The sequence below is a fragment of the Oryx dammah genome, unplaced genomic scaffold (genome assembly GCF_014754425.2).
Source record: "Oryx dammah isolate SB20612 unplaced genomic scaffold, SCBI_Odam_1.1 HiC_scaffold_19, whole genome shotgun sequence".
Lineage (NCBI taxonomy): Eukaryota > Metazoa > Chordata > Mammalia > Artiodactyla > Bovidae > Oryx > Oryx dammah.
In genome coordinates, this window is record NW_024070203.1 from 78,145,036 (window position 1) to 78,160,652 (window position 15,617).

Genomic DNA, 15,617 nt, shown 5'->3' on the forward strand with positions numbered 1-15,617 from the left:
CTAAGAAACTCCAGAAAATGTATTAATTTAACCATTTATTCCATTCTTCCTACTTCCTTTATTGTCAAAGGAACTTTGTCTCCTGAATTTGCTTTCTTTTCATTGTGTATGTCTAACTATAAAAAGGACTTGGTCATTTTTTTTTTGTTTTCTGATTCTTCCCCCCAGGGTACAAAATGAGTCTTTAACAGAAGTGCCAAAATCACGCTCTTCCCCCTCCTTAGGAACTATTTCAAGATTAGGTTCTTCTTCAAGTTCACCAAATCATGCAGAATATTTAACCTCTTCCTTTTCTCCTCTTTTAAAAAATACTTAACCCGTACTTTACAGTTTTTTTCAGATTAGTCAATGCTACTTACATCTTTCCAAATATGTGAGTCATTTTTAGGGCTTCTATCACCCTATTCTCAAGAACAATTTTTTTTTTTAAAAGAAAAAAATTTTAACCTAGACTTTCATATACATCCATGTATACACCCATGACTACTTACTGTCAAGATAACAGAAGTTAGGCTTTATTTCTAAATGGTTAGCAAGTCATCCTAACATTGTTCTTTATTGGGGAAAAAAACCCCAAAACCAAAAAATATAACCCTGACTTTTGCCCAATTAATGCCAAATGCTATTTTCCCCACATATTAAATTCTTATATACCTCAGTCTGTCTCTGGAATCTGTTCCATTCATCTATTCCTGGGACAGTGGCATACAAGATGCAACTCTGTATGCACTTTAACATCTAGAAAACCAAACCTGCCTGCATTTCTCTTATTTTCTTCACTATTCTGATTTTTCCACATGAATTCTATTATTTTTGTTTAGAGGGGAGGTACTGTGATACCTCTTCATGGAGACTTTTAAAAAGTCTATGTTTCAGAAAAATATGTAATGATCTGGGAAAATGCTCATAGGAAAAAAAAGGCAGACAAAACCGCGCATCATGATCCCAAATTTCTATGAGGAAGAGACTAAGGAATACATTAATAATAGATACATCTTAACAATGGAGTTACAGGAATTTCATTTACTAGAATTTCAAGTACTAGAACTTGAGCTACACAGGTAACAGAGATACAAAAATGAGTATGACAAAAGGCCTTCCCACATGGAGCTCACAGTCAGTCTACTCAGGGATGAAGTACAACAGACAGTTAAGTAGAGTGACAGGTTCTGTTATGAGAAGCGCAGAAAGGGAGAAGAGAGACTAAACCAGTGGAGGATGGGGAGACTGAAAACGTAAGAATTTATGGTCCAGTACAGGAGAAGCATGGACAAGCGATTACTAGTGTGAAATGTATTACAAAAAAGAAAGTTCCTTTCTACGTTTCTATATTTACTACTACAAGCAGGTCTCCAGAGCCAGTATACATAGTAACAGCATAGAGGTTAAGACTCTAACGTGTCTTAAGAGTCAAACAGACCTATATTTGAATATTGCTCTACTACTTAATAACTATGTAATTTGGGTCAAATTTCTTAATCTTAACGGGCTATGTACTAACTTCATGAGATTGCTGAAAGGATTATATAAGATACATGTAAAGCAGTTCAGGACAATGCAGTAAGTGCTTAATAAATGGTATCCACTGCTTTTATACATTATCGATGACTTTAACAATAGAAAGCCAGTTTAAAAGTTATCAGGCGTATACAATTAATTTATTTCTCACAATCCTATAAATCTCCCAGTGAGATACACTTGGTTATGTCGTAATGAGTAAGATACACTTGGTTATGTCGTAATGAGTAAGATACACTTGGTTATGTCGTAATGAGTAAGATACACTTGGTTATGTCGTAATGTAGAAGCCATTTTTATAAGTAAAAATGGATCTAGCAGATGTCTGGAACCAACTGCTCACCTTATACCAAGCATTTATTAACAATATTTTTAGGAGATTTGAATGTCAAAGTTGTCAATGATTTTGCTTAACCCTCACAAATAAGAAACCTAGATTTGGAAAACTGGTGTTCATATACCAAGTCTCTTAAGGCCTCTTATCAGGAAAAAACCCTTTGTGAAGAAAAAAAAGTTAAAGCAAATGGGGCTTCCTTGGTGGCTTAGTGATAAAGAATCTGCCTGCCAACGTAGGAGACGGGTTCAATCTTTGGGTCAGGAAGACCCCCTAGAGAAGGAGATGGCAATCCACTCCAGTATTCTTGCTTGGGAAATCCCATGGACAGAGGGGCCTGGAGGGTCCATGGGGTTGCAAGAATCAGACACAACTTAGCGACTAAACGAGAACAACATAAACTCTTAATAAATATGGTAGTGGTGCAGGGGTGGTGAGGGATAAAAATCTAATAAAGTACTTGGTAAAATTATTATTTTTTAAAGGTTTAGACAACCGTAAAGCTTGAGGAGTAACTGGAGCCCATGCTTCAACTTCTATCAGAACAGTAACAGAAGCATAAATTTCTACTGGCCTGATTAAAGCTTTATGGTGATTTTTTTCATGTTTATTGATTTCAGGTTGGTATACTTATCTATTTTTTGCAGCTGTGTTGTGTGGCATGTGGGATCTTAGTTCCCCAACCACTTACTGAACCTGTACCCACTGCAATGGAAACTACTGGACCACCTTTTAAAATTAACTGGAGATCAAATAAAACTGCTTCTTGCCCCTGCCCCATTTGTAGGATTTTAGTTTCTGGATCAGGGATTGAACCTGGGCTCTAGACAGTAAAAGCATAGAATCCTAACCAGGGAATTCCCCAAATAAAACTACTTTAAGACAACAGGTCAATCACCTAAGCCTAAAAACTGTCACCAAGTGACTTCTCAACAGATAATTCTTAACAGTTCATGGGCCTAATGTAAAAACTTCTTAGACAGTTTCCTTGAAATTGTGTAGTATAGTTTCATTTACAGCATAGTTCTCTCCAATTATAATTTCTCATTTCTTAAAATTCTTCCATTAGTTTTGCTAAAGTGTTTCCAAAGAACTGTATTAGCTGTCTTTTCAAAATGGTAGGGATAGCTCTCCATTTAATCTGCTTGTGAAACAATGTTTTAGGTTTAAGCATCTCACAGCTGTTCTCCTTTCTATTTCAGTAATAAGATGGCTGTCAGTTGTTTCTGGTCAAAACATAATTCAGCATTAACTCTAATAAAACAAAACAATTATGTTAGAAAGACATTCTCCAGTGTTTGTATTAGACAATACAAATTAACCTCACTGAGTCGACTTTGCTCCTAAAAGACAATCAACAGTACCACAACACTTTCTGAATGTCTGCCATGTATCAGGTAGTGTTCTAAGAGCTTTAAGTCTGTGAGGGAAGAAATATTATTTACAGATGATGAAACTGAAACACAGAAAAACAAGGTAGCTAAGATTCAAACTCAAGTAGTCTGTCCTCAAAGCTTACGCTCTTAACCTCTTCACCATGGGGCTGTTAATTCTTTCACTCTGATGTGTCAACAAAAACAAAATTCTATTCAAAATCTGACTTTTTATAGGGGTTATGATATTGTTCCTTTATGGTCAAGATAACTGACTAACAGCTGCCTTTAAAAAATGTTACTTTCCATACTTTAGCATCTTAATTTTATTTTTAAAATTATTTCGGCTGCAAGGCAGGAACTTAGTTCCCTGACCAGGGATCAAACCTGTGCCTCATGCAGTGGGAATGTGGAGTCTTACCGCTGGACCACCATGGCAGTCCCAGCGTCTTAACTTTATATGCAAGTGCGTTGGTAAATTCAGTGCCTTTCTGCCAGATAATGATATCTATTCCTCAGACCAGAGAGTCAATATATTACTCAAATCACACTGTTCAATAATATATATACTTTGTGGGATCAGTAATCTCAAATACTTCATGGATTCTATAAATTTAGGAGGAATGACTAAATTCACTGAGTACCAAAATTAGTACATTGAAGAAGGTAACACAAAAAATAAAATTCACAGAGAAAATGTGGTTAAAGAGGAACTGAGGACTTCAAAGACGGTCAATACAGCATAACGAACAAAGAAACTATTCTTAACACTTATTACTTTAAGGATAGAGTCCCATGGATATGTTTATTTCAGTATCTTATTTATTAGCCAATTGTGTTTTTTATACAAGGATACAAAAGTAAAGCTACTGTGTCCAAGCAGTGAAGCCTAGAGCCCTGCTTCCTCAGTTTTTCTCAGCTTTAACCCATAGCTGCCTACGACACCTCAGTGCTATTTTCTTACAATCACTACCCATCAGTCCTATAATCATTCCTCAGGTCTATTTTGCACATAGCTGTTCATTCTTCCCAAAGTACAGGTAAGGCTTTTTTCCCCTCTAAAAATTGCTTTCCATCCTTATAATCCTCTGTATTTATCTGATACTTGAACTTTCACGTTCATTCAATATCTCATTAAAACTTCATAACACTCTATGGAAATAGATATGAGAGACTATTTGCTCTATTTTACAGGTCAGTTAATTTAGATTCCAATATAAGTGACAAAATTCAAGACATATGAGTTACTACTTTTTAAAGTCAGGATTAGAACTAGGATCTACCTTCTAAACTAGTATGCTAGTCAGAATACTAGTCATGACTAAATTCTATAAATTCCTAGTCATTCCTCCTAAATTTATAGAATTCATGAAGTGTTTGAGATTACTGATCCCACAAAGTATATATATTACTGAACAGTGTGATTTGAGTAATATATTGACTCTCTGGTCTGAGGCACAGACATCATTATCTGGCAGAAAGGCACTGAATTTACTGAAGCACGTGCATATAAAGTTAAGACGCTGGGACTGCCATGGTGGTCCAGCGGTAAGACTCCACATTCCCACTGCATGAGGTTAAGGGTAGATCCTAGTTCTTACCGTTACCTCCCTAATGTTTAGTCAGCAGACGGTAAAGAATCTGCCTACAATGCAAGAGACCTGCGTTTGATCCCTGGGTGGGGAAGATGCCCTGGAGGAGCAAATAGGAGCCCACTCCAGTATTCTTGCCTGGAGAATTCTATGGACAGAAGAGCTGGCAGGCCATAGTCCATGGGGGTCACCAAGAGCCGGGTTAGAGACGACTGAGCGACTAACCCTCAGGGCTTTTCACAGTATGGTCCTTCACAGTTTACCTTCCCAACCTCATCTCCCTCAACCTCTAAGAATATGCTTCAACTAATCTAACAGAGACCAGGCTAAGACTAATTTTCAGACTATGTTTCAAACTTACCTTCATGATTACTATCATCACCAAGGCTGGACATGTAGTGGTTAAGAGCATAAACTCTGGAGCTGGACTACCAGTTTGATACCTGCTCCTCCAACCTAACTGTGTGGCTGGGGAAAATTAGGGAACTTTTCTTTGTCTCAGTTTCTTCATTTGGAAAGTGTGGGGGAAAAAATAATACCTACAATAGAACTGTACTAAACAAACTAATAATATATCTAAGACTTAAACAGCTTAGATCAGTGTCTGGCAGTCAGACACTGTGTTTGCCGTTGTTATCAGCACTGCTACTGAACAGCTGTATAACGCAAAGCACTAAGCATTGAGAGAAAGAAAGTCAGAGAGAGTTCCTGTCTTCAGAGGGTTTTCAGTTCTGAGATGTGAGGTTCTGGGGGAAAAAAGTATTTTTTTAAAATGAAGATAGTATGAGCTTTCTGAACATAAAAATCATGTTCTTTTCCCCTTCCTTTTTTTTTGTGACTCTTGCCTTTAACTTTCTTATGCTTCTACTGCAAATTAGACTAAGAAAATGGTTTTCTACCAACATAAAAACTTGCATACCTCACAAGTTCAAAGCCATTCTTATATATTGTATTCACTCTACTATATTAAAACTAGGGAAATAAATAGAACATTTATTTAAAACAAACAATTTTAAAAACTATAAAAACTACAGTGCAACCATAAGAAAACTTCATATTTAAATATTGCCTCAATCATGAAAACTGAATTTAGTTTTCTTTTTTTAAAATTCCACAGGTATTTAATAATTGGTTTATAAGTAGTATACATTTGGTATTAAGTTATATTGCTATGACCTAAAAGGTGAAAAATTACAATTAAAATTAAAACATAAACATGAATTCAGGGTGCTACAAAGAAAATTCTGAAAACAAAAACAAAAGCAAACTGATAAAAGGACATACTTAACCCAGACCATTCATCATCGATATAGGGTTGATTACGGCTAACATCCCACTGATAATCAGAAGTGGTAGACTGAGAAACTGGCTCAGCAGTAGACCCTTAAATGAAAACGAATGCAATAAAATTAAAAATGGAAATTTCTAATGATGTTTCATAACAACAGTTCTATACTTTGCACACGAAGATTTAATTATTTTTCATTTCTCCTAAAAGGAAAAATTCAGACATTAGAAAAAGATAAAGATAAAAAAGATAAAGTAGAATTGAGGGTAATTTTAGATTAAGCATGATAATCACTAGATTGCATTCACTGATCAGAAATCTATTTTTTCCCTAGTACCGATCCATTAGACTTTATTTTTTATAATACATACTTCAAATTGGCTATCTCCAAATTTCAAGTAAAAAAAGTTTTGTTTTAATGAAAAGTAGTAAAGCATTAAAAAAAAATCCTAGATGTTTCAGAATATCCCTATATCCTTAGAACCCTGAAGGAGAGAACTAGAAAATGTCTGAGTTTGCTAGAACTTTCTAAGGAAAAAGACAAAAGAAATAGATGATATTTAGAGAAGTGAGGCAGAAAGAAGCCAAAGAGAATTTAGAGAGTTGTGCCGGCGGTTTAGAGACCAAGTTAAGTTCAAGTGCACTTAAAGAGAAGAGAAAATTATCTCCTAAATTTTTCATCTTCATTTCTCTGGGAGGTGGGGAATAGGTGTGGTGAGTGGGGGGGTCACACAGCCCATAAGCAGTGTGATGAAAGCTGTGGTCAGACTACTGTCCAGGACTTACACAAAATTCTCCATACAGTTTTCAGGGCATACACATTCAAAGATGTTTGGCTCTACTGCCATAAGCTCATTTTAGCATGGAAATGTAAAGCAGTGCTTCTCCACCAGGGATTTATATACCCTGGACCTTCTGCATAAGAATCTGCATGTGTTTTGGAATCCTTCTTAGGTGACTCTGATACTCACTTTGGATTCAGAGCCACTGATATAAAGAAAGGGTTAGGAAGAGTATGTTTGTATAAGAGACTTAGCCATAATCACTTCCTTTCAAAGAAGTCCTCACAGATTTTCAGTTGGTTGTAGATTAGCTTATTAGCTTACCACTAACATGCTTGACATAAACTCAAAATGGTTACATATTTTAAAAATTCATATATAATTAGCACATTAGTTGCTTAGAAAGACTATAATAACACCGTTGCTATTTCTTTAGCAGCTTTCTCTGAATATATGGAGAGAACAGCATCTGTGTTGTACAAAGTCACCAAGTGAAGGAAGATACTAACTTGTACCTCTGGAACCACAATGTAGCCTGTAAGACCAGGGGTTGGCAAATCACAACTCATAAACCAAATCTAGCCACCCCACTTCTGGTATAGGCCCAGGAGCCAAGAACAGTTTTTATATTTTTAAATGGTTGAAAGAAAGTCAAGAGAACAAAATTTCACCCAGATACACTCATCTGGTTTATGTACTGCCTCTGGCTGCTTCCCTGCTACAAAGGCAGAACGGCCCACATGGCCTAAAATACTTATTATTGGGCCCTTTACAGAAAAAGTTTGTTGACCTCTCTTCTAGACTAGTGACTCCAGACGCTGTGGAACTACATGATCAGCACACTGGGTCCATGAATTATTACTGATAAATGGCATATCTATGTAAGTAATGCTGGATTGATGGTAGTTTGGTTAGTAATAATGGAATAAACTAGTAATAGACGTGTCACGACTTTGAAGGAAGGCCTTCTATTAATATTTGCATTCGTCTGCATGTGTGCCAACATGCTTTCAGTTATGTTAGGCCACAGAATCTTCCTATCTACACAACAAAAGGAACTAAGCACCAGCAGGTAAGAGTTTAGGTCTTTCGCTTTCCGTTTCAAGGCCTTTGCTACTTTATATTGTTTATCTATAATTTATGTGGCTAGCAGTACTTGACTCTGATTATTTTTTCAAAGAACAAGTGCTAAAATTAAACAGAAAATTTTTTGTTAACTAAATGAAAGACTGTTTTCACATACCAGAAACAGCAGAGTTAAGTGTGAGAGATGCAAAAGAAGCAGAATTCTGTTCAGAGGTATTCATTCCCCTATCCACACTAGACCAAGCAGCTGTTAAAATAAAGAACGTCACTTGGAACCTTCAATTTGCAATGAAACTTGAAAGACACGTACAGATTTAAAACTATGATAATAATATTTAAAGATACCCGGAGAAACCAGAACCACCTAGTACAGCAATAGCAACCGTTTATTGAATATCTGTTATGTACTGGGCTCTTGACACAAAATACCTCTAATCCTTAGGGCAACGCTGCTAGGCAAAGTTTCAGAGCAGTTAAGTGACTTGCTGACAGAAAACACCGGAGCCAGCTGGAGCCAGAGCCAACTTTCCAAGTCCATGTGTTCTCTACCATGGCAACACAGCTGATCGTGCGTCACAATGAAGCTACTACGAGCTTGGATCAGGCACCGAGACGGGGTACCTGACACTCATTCTAGCCAATCCTTTAAACTACTTAAACATGAGGTTCACAAAGGTTCAATAACTAGCCTAATCTCCATAAAAGCTAGTATGTGGAAAAATAGGGATTCGTACCAAATACTAGGAACATGCTCATTCCACTATACCATGGTATCTTCTCAACATTTTTAAAGCAATTTCCTACTTACATATGAGTATTTTAAGGAACATATACATCTATGAGGGCAGTCACATCTGCCTCTTCTCAGAAACTAACTGCAACTCTCATTTAATACAGTTCCTTTCAATTTCAATAAAGGTCCTAACCCATCTAGGCAGGGAACTCTAATAATCTGATGCTTAATTTTATCTACAGCACCATTAAGCAAGTACTACCATCTAATTTATGTCCTAATTATGATAACACTACATAGCTTTTACAAGTAAATTACAAATATCTCAAAAGGTCATCGTTCTTAAGATTACTTGATTAAACCTGACCATTTCTTTTATTCAGTGTGAAAGGATGCTTTATACCATAGAAAGTTACACTTTTACCACTGCTGAAATGAGGCTAGGAATTTAGGGACTGTCTTTAACAAAACAAAATTTTGATATTTCTACACAATTTTTGGACATTGCAGGGGAAGAGAGAACAAACTTAACAATATTAGCAAATGATCTGAGGTCTGTTTCTTGGGGATGTTGTTCAACATGAGTTTTTCTAAGCTTGGAAGTGATGGGAAAAGCAAATAACATAGGAAGAAATAGTTTTTTCTACTTAAACACTAAAAATTCTGTAAGTATCAATCCCTCAAACTAAAATAAACCTGCAACGAGCGTAACAGAAAAGGTATGTTTAATGCACAAAGAACTACAAATTAAAGCACAAAAAACAAGAGGCCATTACACAAATGGGCAAAGAACATGAATAAACAATTTATGAAAGAAATAGAAATGATCAAGAAAGTTGTGAAAAATATTCAACCCCATTAGTGGTTTAAAAAAGCTAATCAAAATAATTTATGTATTTTTTTCTTATTAAATTAGAAAAGATTAAAAAAAGAGAATAGTCAACCTTGGTAATATACATGTAATAAATGACACTCATACTGATGCTGACAGTATAAATTAGGACTTTCCTAGAAAATACTTCTGACAACATGTCTTAGAGCACTGCAAATATTCATATTTCCTTTAATCCAATAATATCACTTTCAAGAATCTGTCCTAAAGAAGTAACCCCCAACAAATATATTCAGTACATCATCCATATTTCTTTTAAAAAAAGAGAAGTTATTTCTCTGATAATGTGGGAACAGTGATAGTCTATGCTATGCTTACACAATATATTATAGGATCATTAAGTGAAATACAGAAAGTAAAGAAAATGTTTGAGGTACAATATTAAGTGAGGGAGGAAAACAAAAATGCACACATGATTTGGATTATGGGGGGAAAAAAAAGAAAATACTGAGACTGTACACAGGAAAAAGAAAAAAGACCATAAGGAAAGGCTGTCACTGGGTGATATGATTAAGAGTAGGTTTTTCCTTCTCTTTTTTGCAGTTTTCCACATTAAATATGCATCCCTTTTCTATCATACACACAACCTGAAGTTAAGTTGCTTTTAACTTGAAGGCTCTTAATAGAAATAAGGCTCTAATAGTCTTTATCTTTAGAATCCAGGGGAAAAATTAATTACCAACAGTCATTTTGTAGACTGTAAAACAGTATATAAAATTGATGCTAGAAACTGTACCTCCATTTATTACTTTTATTTAAACTCAATAGTAGTGCTGTTGAAATTAATCAAGAAGTCTGCTCACACATTACACTTATTATAAAACCAAAAATACACAATTATACTAGTTAGCTACACTGATAATCAAATGTGATAAAAGCACATGAAAGCATTAAGAGTAAATAATAAATGCTATTATTCACTTATTTAGTTCCCAGTTTGCTCCATGTGAAGGACCTGAGTTAATCATTTTCTTTCTGTATAGCTTGACTAATTTTACTACCAATGGATCTGTTTTTCATTCAAGGAAAATTTTAAATGTACCAGATAAGCATTTCATTTATTTATCCCAGATAAGCATTTTAAAGTAGCTTAAAATTTTCTAACAGCTCTTACCAATGCCAGAAAATATTGATCGGTCATTCCAACTCCTTCCCCAGTCTTTTCCATTTGCATTAGCATCTCCAGTGTCTTGACCCCAGGCAGATGGCTCGGTTTTCCTCTTGCCTGAAGAAGCATGTGAAACAGAGTTCCACTTCTCCTCACCTGCACTCATCTGTGAGGAGAGTTTCATAGACTTTTCATTCCAGCCTCCTCCATTGACAGTGAGGTTTTCATTCAATCCTGGAGAAACTTAAAGAAGAGAAAACAAAGATTAAAAATGGATACATGACTCCTTGTTAAAACTGGGATATTTTCAAATTTCCATAATTGCTTGGCTTACATTTATCACTCATTTTCCCCCTACTGTCCTCTAAACAGATCAAGCTTTAAAGATAAAATGAAGGATCTGAAAAGTGACATGACCACCATCGACTTTTAAAAAACACAAGTAGGTTTGAACTTATATATATATATATATTCACTCAGTAATAATGTTTTCAAAAGCAGAATGACCTGCTCAAAAGTACAACAGAGCAAACAGGAAAACGAATATTCTGGTATACTCAGAATACTCACCCACTAAAAACACAAAGGCTTCTCCTTAGTTACATGCTCTTTCCTTAAATGTTTATCCATATATATTATGTCTAAGGCAGTGATTCTAATACCTGGCTACACATTAAAATCAAGTGAAAAATTTCTTAGATGTAGACACTGGAGTTCGAATTTCAGTAAGCTCTGGGAGTTGGTGATGGACAGGGAAGCCTGGCATGCTGCAGTCCACGGGGTCACAAAGAGTCGGACACGACTGAGCAAATGAACTGAAGACATTAGAACCTCAGCCCCAATCAATCAAAATCGAAATTACTAGGGGTAGAGCCCAGGCATCAGTATGTTTGTGTGTACACATTTACATGCAGGTATCCATACATACGTGTAAAGCGCACACACACAAATATACATAGGTGTGTGTATGTAAGTACATGTTTCTTTCTATATGCACGTGTGGCTTTCTAAGGTTCCTAGATGGCTGTAATGTGTAGCCAGGATTGAGAATGAAGGAAGCTGAAAGTGTTCAGAACAAGTCTGAAATAAGAAGTTGCATTTCTGAATTTTTTTCTACTACAAACACTTCAGTTTTTAGGTAACAAGATACCACTCTCTACTTAATTCAATCTTTATCATAAATCAATAAATAAAATATATTTTCTATTTGTGAAGTACTGTATAATTTTAGACTACAGTCCATTTATTATGAAAGCTTTGATATTGTTCAGGAAGCAGTTTAGAAGATTAAAGGTATTAGGGTTTCTTATTTAATAAACAGAACAAAAGTTTTTATCCACTATATGCCTATATAAAACCCAAGTCCATGGGAAAAAAGAAATCTTTTTTTCTGTTGGCTTAAACAATACAAGTAAGAATCAAAATTGCATATAAACTATTACTAAAAGAATGTTTTTCATACAAGGGAGAGGGATGAACAATGAGAATATACCAATGTACTGTTAGAAGTGGGAGTGAAAAAAAAAAAAAAGAAGTGGGAGTGACTTTTCTGTTTATCTATTTTCCAAAATCTCTGAACTACGATTATGTTACTTTAGTAATTAAAATCATTTCTAAGACTTTTTTTTTCCTTTCGGTGTCATTCATGTGAGGAAAGAGACATATATATATGTTTCTATTAATACTTTGATGGGCCTTCAATTTAAGTTACATGTAATTTCTCTCACCCTGAAGTGTAGAATCTCCTTTTCCAGACTTAAAGTTGCTAACTTGAACATTTAGATGAGAATCACCTGGTTGAAATAAAAATAAAATTTATTTAATACTAAATAGGCTATTATGCACATTAAAATTAGGAGTAACATACAAATTAATTTTTTTTACTAATTATTTATAATAAAAATTGTTCCTTGAAGTACTTAAGTCTTATACTGGAAAAGTTTTACTCACAATATATTTCACATGTTCTTAGGAATTGAGTTCTCTAGTTACCATATTCTTAGTCAACTAGAACGCCAATAAAGGACCTGGCAAATTGCCCAAGTAGATATAGAGTCTCCTGTTCTACAATGGTTATCAAGATTCTTTAAAGGAGGAATTGGAGAACTGGGCTCTGTAATTGGATTCAACTTTGCCACCTCTCAACAATACCAGCTAGCTGCCTTTTCAACAATCCTGGAAGCAAACACATCAACTTAAGAACAATTTTGCCAATATCTGGACCAGGATTTAGGAAATATGGCAAGAGGTGAGACCACACGTTATAACAAAGACACTACTGATATTTCTCTGACACTAAAAAGCATAATGGTCACAATGTATCAAAAAAATCAGCATGACACAGGACTGTGCTAGCAAGGAAGGCACGCAGCAAACAGTGAAAAAGGGCCAACAACACAAACACCATAGCAGGGCTATCAGGTGACAGTGAGAATGGGCAAGCAGGGATCAATGCTGTGCCACAGCAATAAATTCCACCAATCCAGGCAGCAAAGAAGTAAAAGCTATCAAGGTCAAGACACAGGTCTGAAGATAAGGGGGAAGTGCTGGCGATTAATGAAAAGGTAAAGGCAGGAAAGCTAGTGCTTTGAAGCCAAGATGAACAGCATCACTGCAGACTGATGTCTTCAGGGTAAAAATGACAGCAATGGAAGAATTACCAAGAGGCCATCAGTATCGGATAGTGTGAACATTTGAAAACTTGGGAAAAGCATTAGCTCAATAATGTTTTCAGTTCCAGTCTAGCTTTATCAAACACCTACAGCTTTCTCAAAGAGTTGGCGTGATAAGAAATTCACATAGAACCCACACTATCCAGAACATGCTTGTTTCATCCTGGAATGAAAGCACCCAACATGCAGAATGGTGACAAGTCATTTCATTAAATGAATGTCCACTATAAAAACAAGGCAACACATGTGAGAAAAAAGCAGCAGTCGCTTTCTCATGTGACTCAAGGCAGAAAGGCAACTTTAATTTAATAGGTCATTCATTAGCCAGTATGTAACTGCTGGTATCAGGTAAATCAATACGTGGTCCACAATGCTCTCACGAAGAAGGGTATATCAGCACAATGAGGTAAGCAGTTCAAAATAGCCAGATTTTTGATATAATGATATTTTGTACATCTGATTAAAAGGAATTGGATTTGATGTATCACTCTTATGTTCCACTAATATACCTTTATTCTTCTTGGAACCAACAGGAAATGATGCAGTTGTAACTTGCTCGGTGGTAACTGTGATGGTATTTTCTATCCCAGGGATAGTTGAATCCAATGAACCAGAATCAGACTGCACCTTATCACGTTTACGCTGCTGTCGTTTCTCTCTGTGACTAATTTTAGTTTCCCAGGCTCCTTGACATAGCCCCAGAAAAAAAAATGTTATTCAGTAGGGGGAAGACAAAAAGGTTGTAGTTTTTTGGGGAAAATAGGGTGCGGCACCTGAAATATCATGATAAATTTAGATATTAAATTAAAAATCAAGAGTGTTGATTATATTAATTTATCCTATGAATTTATTCTAATTGTGCTGTTTCAGGCAGCTAATTGCCATTATTTATTCTGGTAATTTTGATCAGATCTGTCATCTATGGTTTAGAAAAAAATGGATATAAATTATCTTGTATCTTTTTTTATCTTGCTGGGGAGAACTAGTAGGGGAGTGTTATATATGCTATGGGTTTATTAGGTGAGGACAATAAATGGCTTACTTAAAAATTTTGTACAGAGTCTTCTAGGGATGGTATTTTTAAGAACAATGGGAAAAAAAACCAACCCACACTTCTAGGAAACAGACAAAATGAATGATTTTTAAATTGCTCAAGATACTGAGCTAGACCTCAAATTTCAAGGCAGCTCCCTTTAAGGATAGAACTATTAGATCCTTAAATAATTTAGGGGAAAAAGTGTCTCCTAATACGTACATTAAAATCTAGTTATTCAACAGAAGAGCTAGATACAAGATTAAGAAAAACAAATGCAGCTTTTATATAATGCACCTTGGTTAAAAAAAATTTTTTTTTCTACAGTCCTTTCACTTGCTCAATTACCTTCATCAACTTCCTTTCCATCATGGCGTGAACTGTTCTGCACTGCTTTAGCATCTGATTTTGATTTCTTCTTATTTTTCTTTGACTGAAAATAAAATAGAATGTTACTTAATATTTCATCATGTTTTCAAAAAGGTAAAAGTTAGTAAAATACATAATGAAATGTATGATGCTGACAACCAAAAAAAAACTTAATGTTTGATTAAAAAACTTAACATATTAAATGGCAATAATAGTATGAGGTTATCATTTATTCAGTCATTACTATATGCTAAGTACTTTACACTTAATTCTTTATTCCTTAAAAAAAAAAAATCACTGGAGACAGTATTATTCCCATTTTAGAGAATAGAAAACAAAGATTTAGAGATGTTCAATATTAAATAGGCTGTTCTGGGTCACATGAAGTTAACGGATTAGGAAATAGGTCTATCTGGCTCCAAAGTCTGTGCTTTTAGACATCATGTTATCCTACCCTAAATCATAAATAAGGTACTATACCATGGTGTTTTCAGCACAATAAAACAAAAGGCTACTGCGAGTGGTCAGAAAGAAAATGATGTACTGATTATTGGTTTTTTGATTTCAAAAAACAGACTGCTGGCATATTCTACGTATAACAAATTAATGAGTCAACCGCACAAAGCAGCTAATATTTTGTCAGTTCCAAAGCAGTGTGAAAATATCTAAGATTTGAATATGGTACATGTACAGTAATTCATTCAAGAAAAAACACCTACACGTATGCAAGATATGGACATTTTTAGAATGGCCTTCCAATTCCCTTCTGCTAATATTTTCTCCTTTCAAAAGCTTGCTAAAAATTCCACAAAGCCATGATAAGTGTTTCCAGAAGAG

At 35.2% G+C, this 15,617-nt stretch overlaps 1 protein-coding gene across 6 annotated transcripts in view; it reads right to left on the reverse strand.

Annotated features, from left to right (window-relative positions):
- Window positions 1–15,617, reverse strand: part of MTDH (metadherin) — a 59,562-nt gene that overhangs the window by 11,547 nt on the left and 32,398 nt on the right. The window contains exons 3-8 of one of the 6 annotated variants that reach the window (XM_040261015.1): window positions 14,760–14,844; window positions 13,888–14,064; window positions 12,434–12,499; window positions 10,713–10,949; window positions 8,131–8,220; window positions 6,102–6,200 (exon numbers count right to left, since the gene is read on the reverse strand). In XM_040261015.1, coding sequence (XP_040116949.1) covers window positions 6,102–6,200; window positions 8,131–8,220; window positions 10,713–10,949; window positions 12,434–12,499; window positions 13,888–14,064; window positions 14,760–14,844 — 754 coding nt within the window. The remainder of the gene's footprint in view (window positions 1–6,101; window positions 6,201–8,130; window positions 8,221–10,712; window positions 10,950–12,433; window positions 12,500–13,887; window positions 14,065–14,759; window positions 14,845–15,617) is intronic. The other 5 variants (XM_040261016.1, XM_040261017.1, XM_040261018.1 and 2 more) reach the window with 5 other exon arrangements.